Source organism: Ambystoma mexicanum, chromosome 11 (genome assembly GCF_040938575.1).
Source record: "Ambystoma mexicanum isolate Mex_15411 chromosome 11, UKY_AmexF1_1, whole genome shotgun sequence".
In the NCBI taxonomy this organism is placed as follows: Eukaryota; Metazoa; Chordata; class Amphibia; order Caudata; family Ambystomatidae; genus Ambystoma; species Ambystoma mexicanum.
This window is the reverse complement of record NC_090934.1, coordinates 724,535,351-724,561,724: the sequence shown is the minus strand read 5'-3', so window position 1 is coordinate 724,561,724 and position 26,374 is coordinate 724,535,351. Positions and strand designations below refer to the sequence as shown.

General features: G+C 45.6%; 1 protein-coding gene across 1 annotated transcript in view; it reads left to right on the top strand.

Moving 5' to 3' along the window:
* The window catches only part of OVCH2 (ovochymase 2), a 1,298,878-nt gene that overhangs the window by 1,254,642 nt on the left and 17,862 nt on the right, over window positions 1-26,374 (top strand). The window contains exon 23 of the mRNA XM_069623602.1: window positions 6,189-6,328. Within this exon, the coding sequence (XP_069479703.1) occupies window positions 6,189-6,328 (140 nt within the window). The remainder of the gene's footprint in view (window positions 1-6,188; window positions 6,329-26,374) is intronic.

Below are 26,374 nucleotides of genomic sequence, written 5' to 3'. Positions count from 1 at the left end.
TCACTGGAAGTGATGTCATTTTACCCCACCCTGAAGTGACATCACGGGAAGCGATAGAACATGGCCTTTCACCCCTTGACAAAACAGGAATTTATCATATAGAATTGTTGCTAAGTACACTACGAATAATATGGTTACGATATCACTGTAGTGTGATATACATTTCATACCAGAATGGATCTCCATATGTATTGTTAATATCAGTGTGTATAGGCCCATATCTCCAAATTACTGTGAATGCAATCAGACATCCAAGGCAAAATGATAATGATGTGATATCATATAGCACTTGCGCTTACACGCTTTGTATAGAACAAATGTACATACAATATCACCCAACATGTGTTGGTACTCATTTATCGACCTCGGAAGGATGAAAGGTTGAGTTGTCCTTGCCGGTATTCAAACCTACAGATCACACACATATCGCAGCAGCGAACGCTCAACCTACTGAGATATCCTACCGGCTATAGGAAAATGAGCAATTACATGTCTGAATGTTCTCAAAGTCAGAAAGCAAATTACACTCTGTAGTGAATACCATTAAACTGGTAACTGAGATTTAACAGCAGGCCAGTTAATCTGCAGGTCTTGTACAAAGTTGGTCACATGCCAAGCCTGCATGGATCTACTTTTCAGGCTCCAGAGGTTGGCAAAATACATACAATTTGTGATGTTTCATAACTGTGTATTAACGAATTTAGAGTAGCGCAGGGAAAGCAGCACGCTCACACAGCATTCCGTACTCTGTTCACTTGTTACCTCATACATGCAAACAAACGTCCTGAACAGCATGCCAGGGAGATGTAAATGATAGACACATTACAACAAAGCATTAATTGTGGCACAATTAAATCAAGGCTCCGTTTATTTGCTATGGTCAAACATTTCTAAAATGTACACAAGCTTTTAGGTACAAGGATTTTGTCAAGTGACCGAAGACACAGAGATGGAAAGTCTTGTGATGATTGTAACAGAGACTACGGCAGAAAAAAAACATGCTATAACTGGAGTTTGTGAAAAGCAATAGAAATAGCCCGAAATGGCTGCTTATTCTATTCCCAATGTTTTTGGAGGTTTTTGTCTGCATTGTGAATTTGAGGTGTTTAAGAACAGACTAAATCAGTGACTCGCCCCCTTAAGTGTGCCTGAAATAAACCTTTAATGAGTGTAGCAATTATTGTATAGAATTCCAGAAAGACAAATGATTTGTTTTTCCTGTTCTTTCTTATTTAGGGTCACTGCTAAAAGTGTTACACTTGTGGAGCCCACTGTTTTTATTTAAGAGGCCTGGACAAGAAAGCCAGCCTCTCCAGAAACAAAGAGCCACATGGAGCTGGTCATAGATTCTGTTTAAAACAATTCTTTTTATAGGGGCCGCAAGGGTGACCACAGGGGTTGCAGCTGCAACCACTGGCGACCCCTCAATGAGGTCCCTGATAAAATCACAGATTTTTAATTGAAGTGATCAAAAGCATCTTGCACAGCTGTATCAGACATGTATCAGAGATGATTTGGTGCCAAAATAGTGGTGTGATGTGATCGATGCCACAATTAAAAATACTTTCACATACAATTTATTGTGGAAATACATTTATTTGAGATACAGTCAAGTGTATGAATGTTAAATGTCATAGCACAAATTGTTCGCATTTTCCTCTTTTTCTGGTGGTGAGATGTGTTTGATGAGATGGCCATGTAGGGGATATGTACAAATGCCACTCTCAAGTACAGTAATCCATTCACTATTTTTGTAAAATATTTAATGAAACTTCCAAAGTATCGCCACAGTTGGTTGTAAGAATACTATTTCATTGCAAGTGTACATCTGGACCTTTCCCTAGAGAATGCCATGCACACAAGACCTCCATATGACTTTATGCAGTGTTAATCAGGTCAGTGAATAGTCCCAAAAATAATATCGCCAATAATCATTTTTCCCCAAGACACATGTGTGTATAACTGATGCTCTTCATTAAATTAGCATTTTTCCTATACTTTTGTGTAGCCATTCCTTTCTACCCATAACAAACATTTTGCCCATCACTCATGTAATTTTTACCAGGTCCTGTAGAGGGATGACTCTCCTGGGAGGTTGCCCTTCTCTGTAAAGCTCTGCTGACGGTTGCCAATAGCAGCTTCAATAAAGTCACTGCTCACCTTGATCTCCCTTTCCCCATCCTCCACATAAGACAAAGTCTACAGAGCTACAGTATTTTGATATTTGAGCATATTTTCCACTGCATTGAATCCCATATACACAGCAATATGGCCTCTGCCGAGTGTGAAATGATGCCCACAAGTTGAACCCCTCCCATAGAATCAGGAAAAAGTTGTGGAAGTGTATACTGTGTCCTGTTGCGCTGAGGTAAACATATGGCGTGCCAGCTGCGTGGTGTGTGGTAAGTGGTAGTAACCCTTATACCACTAAGCAAAATGAGTAAGGTTAGTCACCTCTACACAGAATGGTATTTCCAACGAGGGAAACAGTTTGCAGTACTTGTATGAACACCATCAGAGGCGATACCTTACATGACGCCTGAACTATGAATTTTGACAAACTATAAAGAATCTACTGGTCCTGAGAAAGACTTTTAGTCGAAACACGTGTTGGCTGTCTGTGCACAAGTTACTACTAAAGAATAAACTGGATTAGCAACTGACTCACGAATCTAGGACATTGATTTAGTGGACAATACCTTCAAGGACATTGTATGGTCATATTGGCCGAGCGCGAAGTGTGAGGGGTTCTAAACTTACCCTCCCATAGAATCATAGAATGGTTGTACTTCAATCAGAAAAAGTAAGGAATTTGCATGATAGAACGTCTGCTGACAATGGTCCTTGTATCTCTTAAATCTGGGGAGGGTGTTCCAAATGCCAGCAGTACTGCAGTTTCCTATATAAACAGAGTGTTTGCCAAGACCTGATCTGTTAATAGGAGGAGCGTAGGCCAGCACAAGCTGCAGGAGGAGGAGGCCAAGAGTCCTTTAAATGAAGAACAAGGACGTTTGGGTGCTGGGAAAAGAGCCCAGCTCCTGCAACGCTGCTCTGTCTCCATTCTCCTGTGGAGGCGAGAGCAACATTTCCACCTTATAAACAACAGTGTGTGCCTATTAAGAGACACCGTACAAACGGAACATGGGTAGCTGGATGCACAGTTTTAGCAACAGGGTGAAGCACGGGACAGGTCAATCAACTGAGAGAAACACAGAGGTCCCTAGCATGGGTCCAATCTTGTGATATACAATGTATTATTGAGGCAGAAGCACAGGAGAAAGAATCCATTACTTTTGCTCCCGCTTTCTATTCCTTCCATCCCAGCACCCTCAACTAGCACTGCCAGCACCCTCATACTGTCTTTACTTCTTATAAAAAATGTTGCTGTCATCCCATGGCACCCTGCCAACTGAAATTGATTACAGAATCCTCTATGACACCCCTGATTTTGACAGCATCAGCCATGACAGGTTCCTCCAGACCACGCCTCCCCTGGGTAGTGGACATGGGTACTCCAGTAACCGTGCTCCCTCAGGCAACTCCCTGTCCTGATTGCTCCTTGTGGTTTCACAGATTCCTCATCCATGTGCCGTGGTTCCAAGGAAGAGGAGCAGGTAGTCCTTGTTGACTGACTGTTCATTAGCATTCTGTTCAAATATTTGGTCAGTTTCAGACATTACCAGCAGAGGTTTAAACAAGCTACCTGCGATGGGTTAGACACCCAGGCATTCCTGCCTCAATCTGAGGGACGCATTTCTGCTCTCTGTTCACTTCAGTTTCATGCAGAATCAAAACAAGCACTTATGATTCATAAGAACACTGCATAGCCGATGCCCCACCCCCTGCAACATCCTCTGCAAAAATACTACTATATGCAGGGGAATTAATTATTCTGTTCCTCCTCTGGCCCTTTGCACATTGCAGGGGGGCACACGAGTGAAGTAAGAGCCCCATCCACTCATTGTAGACTTCAAGAAATAGCCAAATCTGGCAACACTGAGTACCGGAGTAGGGTCCAGAGACAACTCTCCAGCCTCAACCAATATAGTCAGTGATGGGTGAAGATGGTGGTTGTAGACTGACCCATCTGGAGAGACCGGGCAAAAAACTACACATGGAAAGATGCAGTCCAGGACATTGCAGCCTGAGTACCCAACCCACTGAACCATGTCTCATTTGAACCTGTAAGTGAGCACAATAGCACCACTGTGAAGTGGCTTTGGTGGGGGGGCACACAATAGATGTGGTTATTGAGTGCTGAGGTGATAGAGCTAACAGATGTGAACACAGATGTATTGCTTCATGAACATGCCACAGAATGAATTCTGCAAATAGACTTTCCACTGCTCATGTTTCCTCCTCACAGTCATGAACCTCCTTATGCACTCTCCCCACACTGTTGTGCATTGCACGGTGTTGGGAGGTTCCAGACAGTATCATGGTTCTTTTGTTCGGTGCAAGAGGCATGTGGGCTGAATCAACACTTTGTAAGAGGCCACATGGCACCAAACCTCAGTGCAGTACCAGCAGTGAACAATCACAGCATCCATTGTATTGCTGTGGTTAGGGCCCGCCACCAGGTGCTTTGGTTAGGCCAGATATCTGAAGACACAACGTGAAAAGAGGAGAAAACAAAATGGCATTGGTGGTCTAGAGGTCTGAACTTTGGGACTTTGACAAATTAAATAGTTCTTTAATGCTTTATATGCAGATCCCCAGAGCTACCAAAGTTGCCCGTTTTTAATGTGAACAAAAAATACCTAGAATTGCCACAAACGTAAACAAAATAACAATTAGAAAATATTAATAAAGGTAATCCATTGTACCGAGCATCATTTTACATCTTACTATAAGGGGCATATAACTATTTACTTCTATAATTACTGTACTCCCTCTCTACCGTGGCCTAAAATTAAAACACAGCTTTATTGAAATGTGTGCTGAAAGGTGTGCTACTGTTGTTCAGGAAACACACAAAACATTTATCACAGTCATAAGGATGCTTACTTCCCCAGGGATCAGTCTACAGTAACTCGGCCAGTCAAAAGCAAAGCCTTTGCACTGCTTTTGTTTGCGCTCATTTTGTGTGAATCTGGCTAACACACAGAACTCTGATGTATGCCCACTGCGGCTGCCAGTTCTAAAACACTGTTATATTGTCAGGAACATTTTCGGGAGTCTAATTTCATAATGTTTTCATTGGATTTGTATAAAATCAGTTTTAAAAAGGAGGACACTGAGCGCGGGTGGCAGGAGTTTGGCCTTCAGTCCGAGTTTGGTGGTATCAGGATGCCACCAAAATGGAATAGCATTCCCGCCACTTGATATCCCAGTATTACCAGAATATTACGGGCAGCGGGAATGCCAAAGGACTCTATGGAGGGTATTGACACACTTACCAGGACCAGTAGTGCCGGTTGCCGTAACTGCAACATATTTATGCAGGTGGGGGCCTGATCTATTGGCAGGTCAGACCTGGAGGTAGATATGTGGACCCCAACGGCAAACTTGTGTTTCTGCAATCCGGAATAAAATGCTGGTGTCGGAATTACCAGCAATTTTACTGGCATATTTTCCAGACCAGGGAAACTGCAAAGAGCCCCTTTATCTTTCTGTTAGCTCATCTCTGGTGACATTGCCCAAGGTCACCAACACTCTCTAACCCCTGCAGCTCTAGGTCAGAAGATTGTACTTCAACCGAGCTCAAACCCTGGAATGGGCCACCCTGATTCTTTACAGCTCCTATGATTGTTCCATTCTTCAAGTCGAGTGTTCAAACATCTCTACTCAAATGCCATGCTTCTGAAACACCTATAAGCTTAAAGCTCAGCACAGCACATCACAATATGCTTGATGCCATTTTGAGGATAGCATTGAGTGCTTTCTCTGCAGGACAGTAGACAATACGATATGTTACTCAAATTTAAAATCATACTAATAAACAGTGCAATTTATTCATGTGCCACACTGTAAGGAGAGTGACGAGGCAGAGTTAATTTGGCTTTTGCATCTACAGGTGATGGGGGGGGACAAATAATGCAATAATTACATTTGTTGGTGCCACAACCTTGAGCCACAGGATCTAACATCACTGGCATAGACGTCATTGTGTGTTGGGCAATTCTATAATTATTGGTATAGGAATGAATTAATGTTCATGTGCTCATTTATATATTGTTGGTTTGCAGATGCCAATTGAGAATAATTCCTCCAGATGACACATTCATCAAACTAGAAGTGAAACAGTGTCTCATTAGCTCTGATTCGGACAAATGTTGTGTGTTTGTGGATAAGGACGACGAACTCCCCAGCGAGAACAAACTGAAAGGTAGGTTTGTGTTTGAGGGAGCTTGTCTATATGGATCCTATTGAAATGCAAACTTTAAAATGTGATTTTTCTTTCACTGTTGAAATCAATTTTGTTATTCTACATTCTCGAGGAGGGGGGCATAAAAACGTATTTTCCAGAGACCCCAATATGCTCTCAAGATAAGCAACAACCCCCAGAATACTATATACAAAAACTCTAAGAACTGAGTTAACCTAAGATGCAGAGCTTGAATGAGGTTTTAATGTCAGTAGGATCCTAGGTTACAATTCAACCATCATGATAGCATTGATTGTTACAGTGGTAGTATTCTAGAATGAAGAGTTATATTTTAAAAAATGATATATGGGATAATGTACCCCCTAACGTACGTTCGGCCGAGTTCCTTGATAAGGTCACGGAACTCTGAGAAGACTTGCAATATCCTTTTTATTCACGCTAGGGAATATTTTATTATAATACATGGCCATGCACTGTCACCCCCCTTAATATCTGCTTGTGCTTACTGTGTTGTATGTAACAGGTCTTCCAGTTGCTGATACATATAATCAATGTACAATCTATTTGATACAAAATAAAATAATAGCAGCTTGTCTGTTGTAGAAAAATAGTTTAAGCAGTTTAATAAAATGCATCTAAAACCCGTTTTCGGTTTTTGCTTTAAAATAAGTGATAACATGCAGATTCTTGGTCTCATGTGTTAAACTTTAGCAGTGCATAAAATACATTGTTTGCTATATATACATACATACACAAACACATTATATATATCCATTTTTAAAATCAGACATGCTTAATATACATATTACAGTTCTAATTACAATACAGTTGTGGTAGCTCATTGACCATACTTGTCACCCTCATTCCAGATTAAAAAGCTAACATATTTCTCTAAGGCACCATTTTAAAATTCATAAGTTATAACAGACCTTTAAAAATCATCAATATTTTGAAATAAAATTTCACTCTATGATACATAAAATTGACACCTCCTTTCATAAAATATGGCCATATTTCAAACATTTCGCTACTATCCACTGCATTTTCATATGATTTTAAAACATTGTGTGAATCTTACTTAGACTTTCGCAGTAAACAAGCAGGTGTTCTAATGTCTCCACCACATTGCACCCACATAGGCAACACAGTCTTTCTGTTCGTGATCTTCCCTGCCTTACTCCCACAACTTCTAAAGTTTCACAAGCGTTAAATTTCATTAGGAGATCATTTCTAAATATATGCGAGATAGCATATGGTGTTATACACCAGGGCTTGGTGGTCTGTGTCAGCCATTATTGGCAATATCGCCTGCTGACCCTCTTAGTCGCAAGTTCAACCAAATGAGACTCTTGGCTATACACTTGCATTTTCTTTTTTAGCCAGAGTTTGAACTTATTTTGAGATACACTATTTGGTGATCTGTCATAGCCAGTTGACGATTTCATGTGCTGTTTAGTGATTTTCACCATTGTCCCAATAGTGGAATACTTGTCAGTTTTTAAATAGGCTTGCATATACGTAACTATGATTGTGTCATTATCTAACAACATCATGTTTTCTAAACACATAACCATTTTTTCGCAGTCATTCTATGACAACCCCTTTCATTTCAAATTCTAAATACATATACTCAATTGTGAGATTCCTTGGCTTTCTATATATTTTCCTAATCAGAGAAGATTCAAATTTTTAAGGACATTCAAATAGTTGTAATCTCACAACCATCTAATAATAGAGGCAGAATTTTACAACAACAGTATGGCATGCGTGGAGAAACCGACATTCTTCCCTATGAATTGACTTATTGCATTGACTGACTTCATACATTTTTCGTTAGTAGCATGCCAATGGGAATCCCACTTTAGCTTATCATCTATCATGATACCCAAATATGTGTACACTTTCACTTGTTCCAATTTAGTATTTTCAATGTTCAAAGTATAATGTTTTGTGGCTTTATTCACACTGAACACCATAACTTTGGTTTTTTGTATGTTAACTTTCAATCCATTTAGATTGGTATATTCCGATAAGGCATTTAGCAAATTTTGAAGGCCACTAGTGGTGAGATCTACTAATAGCAAGTCATCCACATATGCAAACCAACTTATCTTGGTAGTTCCAACCTTTACTGGACTAATCGAAAATTTCATAGCATGTACATACATGTCAGCCAGGTATAGGTTGAACAGGGTTCCCGGCACAATACAACCCTGCTTAACCCCCTGACACGTAGCTATGGGAGCGGAAAGTTTAACCCTGCCATCTAGGCAAACACGAACAGTAGTATCTGCATACAACAACATTAATATTTTCAACAAACCTGCAGGTATACCCCATGAAGGACAGTATTGAATGCTGCACTGAAGTCAATAAAGGCACACTAGACATTTCAATAGACATTTCGTCCACGTTGTTTCCAGGAGTATTCGATAGCCGATGTCAGAATAAAAATATTATGCATTCTGTTTGCCTTTGGCCCAAATCCTATCTAATTTGCTGGCAACATCTTCTTGGCTTTAATCCATAGATTAAGATCAGCCAACACAACCATGGCAAATATCTTTGAGGAAATATTCAACATTGCTGATGTGCGATAATTGGCAGGGTTGTCCCATGCCCCTTTTTTGTAGATGGCCACCAGGTGCCTCATATGCCAAGTTACTGGGATATTTCCATTCCATCCTATTTCTTTAAATAATGTATAAAGTGCATGTGCCCATATTTCTTTCAGTTGGCGTCCAAATGATGGAGCTGGTATTTGTTTGCTGCTCTGCTCATGCCTTGTGTCCTGACTGTCCCTCTGCACAGAAGTTTGTTTTGTGTGATGTAAAGAGGGCAATAACAATGGAGAGGCAAACCTCTAGTAAGTTCCCACCTGTTAACACATGTTTTTCCTTTGGGTAATGGGAAGGAAGTACTTCTCGCTTTAAATGCTGCAGCTCCAGGGTAGAGAGAAACCTGTTCTACTTTACTTCTCCTGCTGGGGGTGGTGGCTTAAGTTAGCTTTTTCTCTTCAAGGACTTGCGCCGGTTGACTAAGTGGTCTCTCTAGATGTGCTAGTGTTTCCATATTGCATATCTTTCCCCGAATCCCTTAAAGACACTCCACAATCTGCTCAGGGTTAGGGATCACTAAACCTGATGCATCTTGGGAGTGAAGCCTAAATACCCAGGTTCTTTGAGACCTGGTAGTTTCTTATTAATTGCTGTCTCAGGGAGTTTGTGGATAGTTCAGATCTGGCCCTGTTAGTACTATTTCTCAGGAGGATCGGGGACTGGATGTGATCTGTGTACTGTGACTTTGTCACATTTTGCACTGGATTTTAAGCCTTCAGCCATACATAGTCTCAGTTGAACATAGGGAGGGCAAAAAATAATGTGGATTAGCGAGGCTGGGATCTGGGTTTTGGGTTTCATGAAAACTGACCTAAACAATATGGGATTGGCCACAAAGGGGAAATTAGTTACTAAGAACTTGAGTAAACACTTTCAATTTGATTAATGTAGGCACGCATATCTTTAATTTTCTTACTATCTTAAAACACAGTCTCATTATTCAATCTTTAATTATTTGCCATTACATACTAATTGTTTTAGAAGTCAATGGAATGGCAGAATGCATACACCTTCCAATTGCCTTTTTTTCCTTAGAGAAGTTAGCATCTTCTTTTCATATATTGATTTTTATCCAGTATACATAGATATCAGGGCCCACACTATTGTTTCCGATTTAAAAAAAACGTTATTGTTTTTAAATAAATGTATCTCTGTTTACCTCTTTTTATCATCTTCAGGCGATAGTTGTGTAGCCAGGGCATCAAATACTTTTTTAGTTAAATTTGTCAGTGGAAGAAAGCAACTTCTTTGCAACTCTTTTCCTTTTCTTTTCTTCTATGTGAACAAAGATCAATGTATTATATTGTGATAGTCTACTTAGTGCTTTATGTCATATTTAACTTCACTTTTGAATGTATGTTGTACATTAGTTTTATGGCCTGTGCTGCATTAAAGTTTGCCCTGATCTGAGTGACTAGTAAGAAGAAGCAGGACTGGTAAGAGGCTCTAAGACGAATAGAGGTAACAGGATAAGGAAGAACATGAGGACTAGGAATAGGCTAATATTCCGGTAATGTCCCAAGTCAAAACACTCAGGATGATGGTCGAAGCATCAGTGGGCTCAGAAGTACAGGTTAATTACCTGCATAAAAACAACGCCTACTACCTGCGCATACTGAGAGCCATCAGACCATTTATCAACAAAGAAAATACAGCTACCATCGCGAGAGCGATCATATTGTCGTGTTTAGACTATGGCAACGCCTTATTACTTGAAGCCACCAAGAGAGAAACAGAGAGTTGCCAAGTAATGGAAAATGATGCAGTTCGCATAGTAAAGGGAATTAAAAACAGAGAGCATATTACGACAGGGAGAAAATCTTTACACTGGCTCAGAGTGGAAGATAGGGTCAAATTTAAGGCTATGACAATAGTTCACAGGTGCTTATTTGGTGACACACCTAGTTATTTTAAAAAAAAAATTTCAAACTATATCCCTCAAAGACTTCTAAGATCAACCTTCTCGGGCCTATTGAACATACCTCGCGTGAATCGTACATTAGGTCACGGCAGATCTTTCCCGGTGAAGGCAGCACAACACTGGAATAAGCTGCCCACTGCTCTCCGGCAAGAGGAAAATTATCTGGGTGTCAGGAAATCATTGAACATTTTTTTGTTTCAATTAAATTGCCATAAGAGCCAAGTCCCCATTGCCCATACTTCTAATTGTTAGCTGGGATTAAGATGTTATTTGTCCTTTACTGGCTTCTCCGCGCCCTGATGCCCGCAGGCTTTTGGCGCGTTATAAGCACACACATAACATAACATAAGGGACAAGGAAGAGGGACTAGATTAAGAAAGTGGGATGACAGATGAGGATGATTAAGCGAGATGGTGAATGTGATTAGGATGAGAAAGAGAGAGGGGGACTAGGATGAGAGACTATAATAAGGCAGAGGGACTAAAACAAGGAAGAGGAACAGTGACTAGGAAGAGGCACTGGGAAGCACTAGGTTGCGGAGGAGGGAGAATAAGTGGGGTTAGAATGATGTAGACAAAGAGGAACTAAGACAAGGAAGAGCAAAAGAGACAAAGATGAGGAAGTTGATTTAGTGAGCGAAACAGGCACTAGGATGTGGAAGAGGAAGAACGACTAGGACAATGAAGAGGGACTAGGATGAGGCAGAGGGATTAGGGAAAGGTAGAGTGTCTATGGCAAGGAAGAGGAGAAGAAAAATAGACCCGAATAAGGAAGGGAACAAGTAGAAAGATATAGAAAAAGGTCAGGAAAAATTGACTAGAACAAGGAAAAATGAAAGTGACTAAAGCAAGGAAGAGGGAGTAAGGATGATGAAGAAAGATCATGGTGAAGAAGAGGCTTCAATAAGTGGAACAGTTAGTAGGATGAGAAAGGGGCATTATGAAGAGGAAGAGAGTCTTAGACAAGGAAGAGTGACTCAGATTATGAACAGGGTCTAGGATGAGGAAGGGGAACTCCAATGGAAAGAAGATAATAGAAAGAGGGATTGGGATTGAGAAGATGAAGAGGGACTTGGATGATGAACAGGTACAAAGATTAAGAAAACGAAGAGGGATTATGAATAGGATGAGGTATTAGGTTAAGGAGGCCAGGGGGTGCGGGCGGGGCAGACAAGAAGAGAAACTGATATGTGGCAGAGGGACTAGAATGAGGAAGTTGAATTAGGGAGAGGGAGAGGAACTGGCATATGGAAGAGGAAGAATGACTAGGGAAAGTAAGAAAGGGGGTTGAGGTCAAGGAGGGTCAATGGGAAAGAAGAAGAGGAATGAGGACAAGGAAGAGGGACTAGGAAGAGGAAGGGGGCTCGGATGAGGAAGAGGGGCGAGGATGAATATGAGGTAGAAGTACTATGACGAGAAAGAAGGAATAAGATGAGAAAGATGCAGAAATAAGAGGTTGCAGAACTAGGAAGAGGTTGAGGTACTATGAATAGGAAGGGAGTCAAGGACAAGGAAGAGAAAGAATGAGTAGCAAGAGGAAGAGGGGCAATGAAGAGGAAGAGGGATTAGGAAGAGGAACGAGGCTATGGAAGAGGAAGAATAGGAAGCACTTGTATGGGATAGAGATAGAGGGACTGGGAAGAGCAAGAGAGACTAGCATAAGAAATCTGTATTAGGTTGAGGAAGAGAGGCTATGATGGGGCAGAATGACTAGGACAAAGAAGAGGGACTAGCATGAGGCCAAGTAATTAGGGTGAGGAAGAAGATAGACCAGGATGAGGAAGAGGGTGGGGGACTAGGAAGAGGTTGAGGGACTAGGATGGGAAATGGGATGAGGAAGTGGACTGAGGAGATGAAAAGGCATTGGAAAGAGGTAGGTGATGACAAGGAATACGGACTATGATGAGGAAGGAAAGTGGGACTGGTATGAGGAAGAGGGGCTATGAAAAGGCAAACACCTTTTTTTCCATTCACTCCGTTTCCTTTGGGAACACTGCTCTTTGTTTTTTCAAAAAAATGGCTAATCCTGCGAAGACAGACAAAAAACCAGGTATATCTACACAGAAATGCCAGATGCTCTCAAACTGCTCTCGGTGAGTTGCAGTGGATTTTCAAATATTCGTTCCAATTGCTTTTACATAAGTATTCAGATGTACTCTACGTTTTGTAGAAAGATTGTAATAATTTTCATTGTTGTGAATAATTTTATAAACAATAGTTTAATCCAATTAGTAGAGTGAAAAAATGGACTCAACAAGTTGTACATCTTAGCGGAATGCGGCTCAAAGCCAATGCATTTCGGAGCATTGCTCCATCTTCAGGGCTTAATTGTAGAGCCTTCAATCGCTGGTGGTATGTATCCGCGGTCATATGAAGCTTGTATTTTCTATTCAGCTGAGCGTTCTGCTCACACAGATGGCGTTCTCGAGCACGCCATCTGTGTGAGCAGAACGCTCAGTGTCTTGTTGCGCCTTGAAACACACTGTGTATAGGTGCATAATAAATACACAATAAGAAATTAAAAAAAATAAAGACACTCCACTTGCCAAGCAGCTCCTCTCACCACCACTCTTGTTTGTTTGTTTGTTTGTTTGTTTGTTTGTTTGTTTATTATATTTGTATGGCGCTCCAAACCCAGAGGTAGAAGGGCGCTTAAGAATTTGGTTACAGCGTTAAGAAGTATCTTAGTTTTGCATACTTCGTACAAGTTTATAATATATACATATATATGCAGTGACCAGTAGACTAGAGCAAATGCGTACAATATACAGTTTTCAATATAAATACAGTGTCTAAGCCAGTTACCTCAAGGTCTGGTGTTAATGGCGTTATTCTTTGCTTAGAAGCCAGTTGATGACCTGCTTCCTAAAGATCTGGAAGGATTCGACAGTTTTGATGTTAAGCGATAGGGAGTTCCAGAGTTTGGGGGCAAGCACTGTGAAGCTTACCCCTCCAGCTCTTTTTAGGTGGAACCTGGGCACTGATAATCAAAGAGTGTTGGAGGATCTGGTGGATCTGGTGGTGGGTTTCAGGGTGAATTTATTAGCTAGATATGGTGGTGCTAGGTGATTGAGGGATTTGTACGTGAGGCAGATGGTTTTTAGATCCATTTTTTGGCGTATGGATAGCCATTTGCAGGCTTTCCTAGTAGCAGAGATATGCTCTTGTCTGGGAATGTTGAGGGCTGCGCGCAAGGCGTTGTTTTGTATTACCTGAAGCTTGTTGAGTACGGATTGATTAGCACCTAGGTACAGGCTGTTACAGTAATCGAGTTTGGATTGTATTAGGGCCCTGGCAAGGGTGAGGCAGCTATTGGGTGATAGGAAAGGTCTGCTGGCCCTAATGAGCTTGCCGGTATAGGCAGCGGCTGAGGCAGTCATATTGGTGTGTTTGCTAATGTTGGTGTTGGCATCTAGATAGAAACCAAGGGTTTTTACACTTTTGGCTATAGGGATGGCATGGCCATCTATGGTGATGTTGTTATAGCTAGGGTCGAGTTTAGTTAGAGTGTTGGGGGAGCCGACGATTAGGAGCTCTGTCTTCTCATCATTCAGGCAGAGGCCATGGGAGGCCATCCAGGCCTGAATGATGGAGAATATTTTGTTGATCCGGGCGGAGTCTTCTTGGTAATTACCAGAGATGGTGAGGAGTATCTAGGTGTCATCTGCATAGTTTGTGTAGGTGACACCCAGACGGTCCAGTTGGTCAAATTGAGGCTTTGTAAATATGTTGTACAAAGTGGGGGATACACAGGATCCTTGTGGGACCCCGCATGTGATGGGGATGGGGTCTGCTGCAGCTGTAGTGGAAAAGACTTGCATGGTTCTGTTTGCCAGGAAGGATTGTATCCATGTGATGGCAGAGGAGGAGAAGTGGGCTGCGGTGGCAAGGTGATTACAGAGGACTTCGTGGCTGACCGGGTCAAAGGCTGCTGAGAGGTCTAGTAGGAGTAGGATTGTGACATTGCCTTTGTCTTTAATTTCATCAATCTGGCTTTTGAGATCAACAAGGGCGGTTTCAGTTCCGTGTTGAGGTCTGAAGCCAGATTGACGTATTCCTAGCAGTTGGTTGGATTTCAGGTATTCCTGAATTTGGATGTAGGCAACTCTGTCAGGATTTTCAGTAGGAAGGGGGCTGTGGTGATGGGCCTGTAGTTGGTGGGTATGGCCGGGTCGAGGGATTGTTTTTTCAGGAGTGGGAGAACCCATGATTGTTTGAAGTTGCTGGGGATAGAGTTATTGGTGAAGGATAGGTTGATGAGTTTGGTAATGAAGGGGGAGAGCTCTCTGGCTGCATCTTTTATGATCTGTGCCGGACAGCTGTCTCCCTTACAGTTAGAGGGTTTTAGTGAGGTGATGATTTTGTGAACTTCTGGGATGGTGACTTTCTTAAACGAGAAGCCTGCGCTAGTGTTGTTGGGTGTGGGTAGGCTAAGGTTGGTGACCTTATTGTTGAAGAGTTGTTGACGTTTGTCTTCAATTTTAGTTGGGAGTCCTAACATTTTATTGTTGAGGGCGTTCTGGATGTTGGTGCACCAGGATTTGTCTTTCAGGCAGGTTTCTGGAGGTGAAATAGGGTTTTCTAGTTCCTTCAGAATTTTAAATAATTCTTTAGTGGAGGATCCTGCCTGAGTGATCCTGGTGTTGTAAGCATCTTTTTTGGTCCGGATTATCTCGCTTTTGTAAAGTGGGGATAAGTTAGTGAGGTTGGATTTGTTTTCTGCGGTGGGGTTAGTCTTCCAGGTGTGATGAGCCTTAGCTTTCTCTTTCCTGAGTATTTTGAGCTCAGGGGTGTACCACAAGTTCAGATGAGCTTTGGGTTTAACTTTGCGTATTTTTAAAGGGGCAGCAGTGTCCATTGCTCTAGCCATGGAATTATTGAAGGTGTCGATCAGCAGGTTTAGGTCAGCGTTGGCTGGGAGAGCATTGAGGGTAGGTAAGACCAGTGTAGTAGGGCTTCAGCAGTAATGTTGCGTTTATTCCTGGTGGGACATGCTGGTGCCATGGGGTGCTTATTGGGCAGTGCCTGATTGGTGTTGACCTCAAGAGGGATCATGTGGTGATCGGTCCATGCCAGAGGTTGGGGGTCTTTGCCGGTTGTATTGCAATTGTGAGTTGCTACCCAATCAAGGGTTCTGCCTTTTTGGTGGATAGGGAGTATAATGAGTTGAGTAAAACCATGATCGGTTAGGACATTGGCTAGGGATGCAGCATGTACGTCGTTCGGGTCTTGGTAGCCGAGATTGAAGTCTCCGAGGATCATGATTTGTGCTGATGGTTTGGAGTTTTCGGTGATGAGGGATGTGATGTCTTCTTCAAAGGTCCCAGGGAGGCCTGGGGGTCTATATGTGAGGTGGATGGTGATCGTGGTTGTGGGGGATGTTTGTAGCTTGGCTGTGAGTAACTCACAGGATGTGAGTGCGACTGTGTCGGTTGGTCTAAGGCCTAGGGTGGATTTGGAAATGATCGCTACACCTCCACCTCTGGCGTTTGGTCTGTCCGCTCTCAGGATAGAGTATTCGTCTGGGATGGCTAGCGATAAATGGGGTCCGGATGCCTCATGAAGCCAGGTTTCTGTTAGGGCTAGAAAGTCAAGGTCGTTGGTAAGGATAATGTCTGCAATTTCTGTGGGGTGGGCAGCCAGGGATCTGACGTTTAGTAGGGCGCCTTTTAGTGGGGGGGGTGTGGGCTTGTTCGAGGCAATGTGCTTTGTATTAGTTTTGGTGTAAGGTTTAGAGCTGGGTCTAGAAATTGTGGTGGGGAGCCTGGAGCCTAATCTGTCATTGCGGGGGTGGTTAGGCCGGGCGGCTTAAAGCGGGCGGGGGTTTGGTGGTCGGTTTAATTTGGTTAGACTTAGCAATGGGGCTGGGGGTGGCTGTTGGTAGGTGGGCCATGGATGGCAATGGAGGTGGAGGTGGGAGGGTGGTTAGTGGAGGGGAAGGGGACGGGGGATGCGGAGGGTAGGAACGGAGTGGGGCATGGGATGGGGTGGTGTCTGGGGCACCCTAGTTTACCCTGTTTCTCTTCAGAGAAGATGAGTCACTGTTCAAGGACTCCCCAGAAGTGGCACCACATGTCTGTTTCCTTCCCAATACTCCACCCAGGAGGTATGGAGAGCCTTAAGGCTCATGATGTTCACCAAAGTCTGCATCTGAGCTAGATATGGCTCCTGGCAGAGTTGTCAGAAGACATTCTTGGATCAGGGCCTCAGGGTTTGCACAACATGTGCAGGTGAAGTTCCTGGATATGCCTTTTGATGAACATGACCTCTTTGGAACTAAACCTGATGACTTCTTGGAGAGGCTCTAGTCGTCTAAAGCAATAGCTCAGTCTTTGGGTCAGGGTGTTCAACAACCCTCAGTCCTACCCAGCAATGGGCAATGATTTCAGCCCTCCACCCCTTTTGCTCCTCATGAGAAAGGTTAGACTCCCCCAAGTAGGCAACATTCTCACAATGTTCCCATTTTCCCAAGGGTAGGGGCAGAGGACATCGTCCACAAGTCCCCAGTGGGAGAGAGAATATCCAAGTTGAGCTTGAAATGGTCCTGTGCCACTTCCGACACTTAGGCCTTACAATGAATTTATCAGTTGTTGTCTCCCTTTCATTCAACGTCCTCCTCCTTCCTCCTTCTTCCAATTCACCTTTGCCTTTAAACCCCTTCCCTTTGGAGGATGTTCATCAGCTTCTAACAAAGTCTGCGTACTGCACTCGGAACGAGGCAAAGAATGGTAATCAATTTACTTTCTGGTTCTGAATAAGGAAGGGGGTTACATCCCATTCTGTATCTGAGACTGCTGAATCGTACATGTGCAAGGACACATTTAAGATGGTAACTCTAGCCCGGATAATCCATGCCCTCAACCTGCAGGACTGGTTGGTGTCACTGGACCTTCAAGAAGCCTACTTCCATGTACCTATTCTTGTGAAACACAGGATGTACTGGCGATTCGTTGTGGGCCAACGTCACTACCAGTTCAGCACCCATGGTTTTCACCAAGCTGCTGGCAGTGGTGGAGGCTCACCTCAGATGAGAAGGGGTTCACACTTTACCCTACAACGATGACAGGCTCATCCGAGTTAGCTCCCCAGAGTAGGCATTTGCACATCTATTCTGCATGTACAGCCTATTGCACAGCTTGGACTATTCCCTGTCCTTCAAAATGTCCTAAGTCTCGCTGTCCCAATCCCTTCAATTTATTGGAGCGGTCTTGTACACTCGCTTGGGCAGAGCCTTTCGTCCTGAGGACCGAGTGGCAAACCTCTCTCGGATGGTATAAGTCCTCCAACCCCAAGGACACATTTCTGCCTCATCCTTCCTGCTCTTGCTGAGTTTCATGGCTTCCTGGATTCCGGTGGTCTGGGCCGCCTGAATACAGATGAGACCGCTTCAGTAGCTCCTTCTTTGCCAATGGTCTCAATTTGAAGGGGATAAGTCAGATGATCTGCATGTGTCGAGTTGCGTTTCTCATGGTGGTCCCTGTTAAGGGGTGTGATCCTTCGTCAACCCCTGCCTTAAGGAGCAGTGATCACTGATGCATCCTTGAAGGGTTGGGGTGCTCATCTGTCAGATCTGATGGTGAGCTGTCTGTGCTCTCACTCATAGTCTTGGGTACACATCAACCTGCTGGAATCTAGGGCAATAAGGCTGGCCCTGGTCCCCCGCCTACACTCTGTAACATGGCCAGTCTTTGCTGGTTGTGACAGACAACACAATGGCTAGTAACTAGTGGCAAGGTGGTGTGGTGCCATTACCATTATGCAGTGAAGCAATGCGACTGTTGTCCTGGGCTCTGAAGAACGATGTGTCTCTGACCACTACCCATCTTGCTGTTAAAGAGAATGTCATGGCGGATACCTTGAGCAAACAAACTTCAACCTTCCTCAAGTGGTTGCATTGCCAGAAAGTCCTGGAGGAAATTTGTTCCCCTCTGGGGAACACTTTAGGTTAACCTCCACACTTCCTATATGAAGAAGTAGTGTAAGTTGTTCTGCTCCAGGGAATTTCACAGCAGGAAGCTCTGGGGAACGCATTGACGGTCGACTGGTTGTTATACCTCCACTATGCATTTGCGCTGATCCATTTAATTCCGCTAGTTCTGAGGACAATGCACCTGTTTAGGTCCACGTTGATCTTAATTGCTCCAGACTGGGCTCAGATAACTTGAACCCGGAATTGCTGGACCTATCCATCTTCTGTACTTTGCACCTTCCAATGAGAGTGGATTTGCTCTCCCAGTCAGACTGATGGGCACATCAGAACCTCAGCAACCTCAACCTGCATGCTTGGCCGCTGAGAGGCTGAAAAACAAGGAGTGGGACTTGTAGGACAATGGGCCTCATTACAAGTTGGGCAGTCTGAGAAAAAGGTGGCAGTAATACAGGATACCACCACTTTTAATCGTACCGGCAAATTACGCATTAGGTGGAGCCCCCGAAGGCGGGAAATCTGCCAATGGCATCAGACATAGGCAGTCAGGAGCACATGCGCGGGGTCAACTGAAGTGCATGCGCGAGGAGGACAGTATGGTATACTTGAGAGCATGCATAGGGCTCACTAGAGAATGAAGGATAGATTAGAGCACGCAAGGTCAACCAGAGTGCGTGAGTGTGTAGTGCAATCTTGAACGCCTGAAATGAACAAAAATGTATAGAACTGACCTTACCGCTCAGAATTGCGTGTCGTACATAATATGCCTTAGAATGCAGGGAATTTTTACTTTATATCACACCCCATGCTTACTCTCTCCTTACACCACCACTCAACTAGAACACAGAGATACTATGACACCATTCGATATAACTGTTCTCATATCAACATCTGCCGCTCACTCCCCATCACTCTAAGTAAACATTGCTGGCTTCACACCCCCAGCTAGGCGTTCCCCTCAGGCCTAACGCTGCCACACTCGGTCTGGATAACTCCAGCCAGAGCGAACACATACTCCTGATCTCTCAACTACCACACCTACCGCTAAGAAGCAGCTACCACATGAATTCCACACCAGCTGCACACATACCTGGTGCGCACACGCACCTTTTGACTATCTCTACTGACCTGAACTTCGGTTCCCAAGGGCGTTCAACCTACCAGCGCCTTCAGACCATACCAATGGTATATAAGGCGCTATATAAATGCAAAATAACATAACATAACATAGGGTAAGTAAGGCGCCAGAGAAATCGACACCGAAGTACACCAGCCGGGCCCCAAAGAATTGACGGGAACACCACCACTACAGTAACAGCGCCACATCATAAGCCTCACCTATCCAGGAATACCGGCCAAAAGATGGCGGTAACACAGGCAAACGTTAGGCAGCGAAACCCCCACCTGAAAACAGGCGGTAAGCGGCAGAAAATACATGCAGGTGTGGGAAATAAGGCGACAGGTGAACCTAATGCATCCAGGTGCACCCAGTGCAGCCTGGAGTAGGTGAAAAAGGCCACACCTTCAACACACACACACTTCCAAACACCACAATGCTGCCACTGGCTGCAGTCAGCATTGACCTGCAGCTGCTCCAAGCCAACATAGCGCTGCAGGGGCTGGAGGACCAACAGCGTGCCCAAGAGGCGCACTGGACAGGAGCATAAGAATGAGGAATCAGAGGAGGAAGAAGCGCTATGCAAGGCGTGCACCCATACCCCATGTACGGGTGACACCGTGGACCCTCAGTGACATGCAAATACTAACCCTGTACCGTATGGACAGGGAGAGCATAGCATATGTCCTCAGCATGACCCAGGGAGACATTGAAAGCAGGATTGGCATCTGCACAGCCATGCCACAGCTGGTAAAGGTAGTGGCTGTCCTGCATTTCCTATCAACAGGCATCTTCCAGCATACTGTGAGTCAGCTGCACGGATTAGCACAGCCAACATTTTCCAAACTACTGGGGTAGGTGCTGGACGCACTTTTGCTGCATGCGGGACAGCACATTGCAGTCCCAATCACCCTGGCACAGGTGAATGCCACTAAGCCAAGGTTCTATGACATGGCAGGTACGCCCAATGTGGTGGCAGCCCTGGACTGTACACATGTTGAGCTGGTTAAGTCTATAGGAAACTGAAGCAATACAACTCAATGAACGTCCAGGTCACCTATGATGCTGGTCTTACGATCACCCACTGATGTGCCCGGTTCCCAGTATCAACACATGATGCCATGGTATTGTGCAACAGCACAATGCCAGCGTACATGGAGAGGCATGGAGGACAATGTACCTGGGCATCAGGTGAGTAGGAATCACAGAACACAGAGACTGGATTTGAGGGGCTGGGGTAGACACAATGGCAATGAGTGGAGCTGGGAATTCCCCCCCCCCTCCTCACCAAACCCCCTCCCCCAACATCAGTGGCTGTTGACCACCGTCATGTGACCTGACAAACAGAGCAGCATTGAATGCTCAAACCGTGCTACCCAAACAGCATATAGATACACAGGACCACATGTACCACAATGCAAAAGTGAGAGACACACAAAGAGCATGGTCCATCATCGTGCCCAGGCATGGGTGCATAGGTGAGCCAAGAACATGTGCATGGAAGCGACAAAGTCCCACGGCGAGCTCAATATCAAAATGTCACAACACACCCCTGTGCCAATGGCAACTTACACATACAGCAGGGGAACCCATTGCATGATGAAAAAAGTGAATCAGGCGTAATGCATGGCACTGTGCGTCAGCATGGGATGCAGAGCCACAGACACACACAGTGCGTGCACAACCACACATGCAAGCTAGAGCACCACCGCATGGCACAGCAAGCCCGACAAATGGGGCACACTCAGTGCAGGACATTTCCATTTAACGGAAGTGAACCAGGTGGCAAACAACAGGGTGACCCTCAGCAGGCAAAGACATGGCATGTTAGCAAGATCATCATGTGCACCCACAACCATAGCCAATACTCGTATGGCATGTGCGCATCATTGACCATGCTCTTCCCCGCCCCCTTCGGTGGATCCACTCACTGAAATGGCCTCTGCCCCTAACAGACTGTACCATCAACTGATGTGTGGATGACCCAATACCCATCCCTACCTCCTCCCACTCACCCTCTCCTGACAATCACCCCTCTGCTGCTGACACATGTGGCCTGTTGCCACGTGGCACTCACAGGGCACCAGGCCCCTGCCTACTCTACACGACCACCCTCCCACCCCTTCTCACCTATAGCCCAGCATGCACCACACATGGTGCATGCACGCACCACACTTGTGTCCACTCCGGCCTAGCACCCAGCCAGTGTTCCCCACCGTGGCACACCTCAGCAACCACTTCTGGGCCTGCAAGAGCACTTGCACATCCCATCTGCCCTCCTCTCTTGTCACATGCACGTCCCCTTGCAACACCTGGAGGTCAGAATGCCACAAGGCCCAGTGGGCCCACAAATGTACATGAACTGAACCATGGTGTGAGGACTGTGCACATGGGTACTCTACTTACCCTGACCATTGTCACAGTGCTCGAAAGGTACACTCATCCACTGTGTCCACTGACATGCCCTATGTCTGTCCCCCTTACAGGTGACTCTGGATATCCACAGCTCCATTGGTTGATGACCCCCGTGAGGAATTCCACAAACACCACAGGAGGTGGCATACAATTGTGCAGACATTAGGACCAGGGTGGCAATTGAGTGCACATTTAGCACGTGGAAAGCACACTTTCAATGTATACTTCGTACTGGGGGGGGGGCCCTCATGTACAAGCCAGATAAGGTGGGCAAGATCATGTTGGCATGCGCCATGTTGCATAACATATGCATTCGGCGCAACGTACCCCTGCCCCCAGATGTAGACATGCCCCCACACCCTGAGGATGATGAAGGCATGCATGCAGATGGCACACATGCAGATACTGTTCATGCAGAGGCCAGGCTGGGTCGCATCACCCGCCAGGAGCTGATAGAGAACTTTTTTGATGCTGCCTGCCATTTACCTCGGCAATGCTAACTTAACTGTTCATTGAACACAATAAATGCATGCACACAATGATTGATGCCCATTCAAGGTTGCAAGTGTGAATTACATTTTTATTATGTGAAGTGCAATTTTGGATATACATATAGTGTACATCACATTCCAACACCCACCCCAAAAACACCTTACCCACTCAAAATCCCCCAAAACACCATACCAACTAAACATCCCCCAAAACACCCTACCCACTCAAAGTCCCCAACAGTATACATCTACATTACCACCATGTCCACCTATTACTTCCGGGCACATTTGGCCTTGGGGTCTGACTCTTGGAGCCTTGTGCTGAGGAGGCGGGTGGACCTTCGCCTTGGTGTGCTTTCTAGTGAGCCCTCAGTGGCCGTGTTGCTGGTTGAGAGCTCAGAACCCTGGACACGAATGTACTGCAATGTCAACTGCATGGCCTGTAATAGGGCCTCTGCTGCGACAGATGAGGCATCTGTGTGCTTGCGCACCCTCTACCCAAGTGTCACCATGGCAGTTGTTGCCTGTCCGAGGGCATGTGCCATGCGGCGGGTGCTCCCATCTATGGTATTGCAGATTTCGCGCATCGCTGTGAGTTGCTCACTAGCCACTGTGTGTATGTCCACCTGCTGGTGCTCCATCGGGTCCAGCCATGCCCTTATTGCACGCAGGTTACCATATGGCAGTGGTTGTGGGCTGTGTGGGCTTGGGGGTGTGGTTGGACTAAATCCAGGTGTGATGTCCCCCTCATTTTGTTCATAGGACTCCATGGCCACTTCCTGTTCACCATTTGAGTCAGACTCAGAAATCTCCACATGTGGCATCTGTCTGCGGTCATGGTGCAGGGGGGGTGCTGTTGTGTGCGTGGGCACTGTCCTGCATCACATGTGCACTATCGCTGCCTGTGCTGTTGTAGGGCACAACAACAGTGTGTACAGGTTGCATAGGTGGTGGCACTCGCTGACACTGCCGCATGTGGTGGTGGCTGGGTTTTGACGCTGCCACAGGTGGTGGAGGCTGGGCTGGCACTGCCTGGGATGGTGGTGACTGGGCTGACGCTGCCACAGGTGGTGGAGGCTGGGCTGGTGCTACCACAGGTGGTGGTGGCTGTGCTGACGCTGCGCAGGTGTTGGAGGCTGGGCTGGATCTGCCTAGGGTGGTGGTGGCTGGGCACCTGCAGCTGTTCCCACTGGTAGCTGTGCTGGTGTCACCCCACTGCCATGCTGCCTGCTGCGGCCGGCAGTGTGTCTGGCCTGCGCAGGTGTGGTGTCTCTCCTGGTAGGTGCATGCGATGCTCGTGCCTCATCGCTGTCTGTGGAGTGGATGCCTGTTGGGGAGACAAAATGTGCTGTCAGCTGTTTTCCACAGATGTCCTCAGTTATGCATTATGCACATCCCATAAAGTGTGAGCCACAGTCTTGTTGGTGACATGTGTCTCATATGGGTCTTGTTGCTTAGGTGGATGACCTTGCAGGGGTGGGGTTCATGGATGGGGGGTGGTACATGCAGAATGTGTGCAATGTGCATGCCTGTGCATCTATCGGGATGGTACAGCCATCGAAGGGTGCACAGTGCGTTCCATGACATGGGTCAGGCCACTTGGCCCTGATGGTGGAGGCATGCAAAAAGGAGGCTGTGGGGGCACATCTACATGCACTTGTATTTATTGCCTTCTCCTTTTGTCCCTGCTCCAGTCTCGGCACCTCCAATGCCCTCAATCCCCTCCATGTGCAGGATGCTGCTCAGGCGCTCTTCCTGTTGCATGAGTCGTAGGGGCTCCACGGTGCACTCCCTCCTATGCTTTGTGATGGCTGAGCGGACCTTGGAGTTGAGGTCGTCTCACCTCTTGCGGCAATCCTTTTTCGTCCGGGGGACAATCTGGGCAGATGTGACATTGGCCACCACCTCACCCCATATGTGGCTCTTCCTCTGGCAGCTTGTCTTGCGCTGTCTTGCACTGTCTTGCTCCAAACTGCTCCTCAGCATACTGCAGCACAGTATCCACCAGGGCAGTCAGTTCAGCATCTGCAAACTTAGGTTTGTGTTGACGTAGGTCCTTGCCTGGTTTGCTGTGCTCCTGGGACATGTTTTCCTAGTGATTATGGGCCTGGATGGCTGTACATTGCAGTGGAGTGAGGTGGATTCTGGTTTTTGGAATGGCTGGTGGCCTACTTTCGGTTTTTGAGGCATTTTTGGATTCCAGCACCGGTATTACCGCCATTCCAGTGTTAGCACCATTTTCTGGCAGATCCGGTAAGGACGCCATTTCTTTTCCGCTAATGCCAGATGTTTTCGCCATTCATCCATTGATACCGGCAATCCGGTATTGCCGCTTCCAGCATAGGTTTGTGCGCTTGCCCATCTACTCGTAGTACGGCAGGGTTTCCGGAGATGCTAATACCGGATTGGCAGTATTAACAGATTTTTAGTGTATTACTCGGAATGAGGCCCATGTCCTGAATGTGCTCCTCTCAGCTCGGAGGTCTGCCACTTAGTCTAAAGGGATCTGGATCCTTTATACTGTCCTATGTCCTCTGTTTTGGATTTTATTGTGTTTGGCCTGGACGTCCTGCAGATCACCAGTATAAATGTGTACCTGGCTGCTATCTTTGAAGCACGAGGGTAATACGCTGGATTACAGCTTCCAATACCCATTACTACTGAGTCCACTTTAAGCATAAAAAGTCCCCCCCTACCTCTTTCCATCCCCCCTCCCTACCTGGGTCGTAACTGTAACACTTCATGCACTAGCACTAGGAGAAATGCTGTCAGGCCTAGTTTGCTAGTTTTTCTGTTTAGATCATTCGGGAACTTCAAGGCCTAAGAATGATTACTGTATTCCCTTGTCCCCTTCCCACCTTGAAGCGCTTTGAAGCACTCCACCTGTGTATAAGCGTTGTATAAATAAACAATTACAATTACATATCACTGCATTGTAAACACGCATCGTCATAGTATGAACTTAAAAGCATATATACATTGGCGTGTAACACACCTTTGGAACCTGAACACTTGACACTTTATTCGTCCAGCAAACAGTAGGGAGCACCCCACTAGCCGACAAAGCCACACTGGGAACACCATGGCCACATCGGCAGGTAAGTCGTGGGGGCAGTCCCTCATTCTTAGACCACAAGAGAGTGGGGATCAGCCCACTGGGCGGAAAAGCCACACCGAGGACACTGGGGCCACATCGACAGGTTGTCATGGTTGCAGTCCTTCTTTGTCCATTCACCCAGGGTGGACTTCACGCCACTAGCCTGCAAAGCCGTGCCAGGGATACCGGGGCCCACATCGGATATAGTTTTACCTGCAATTCACAGCTCTGTCTGGGCTGAGCGTGCAGGCTGCTGTTACAGAGCCAGTGGGGGGTCTTCACTGCCCCCTTGCTGCCAATACTGCAGGATGGTCCTTCCGGCGGGACCTGGGTGGTACGCACTCCTTGTGGCAGACAGTCTGGAGTCTTTTGTGCCCTCTCTCCCCCATTAGGATGAGGCAAGTGAAGGATGCTCTCCTTCTGTGCCCCATCAGTTGGGAAAACGCTGACGGCAGCGGGCA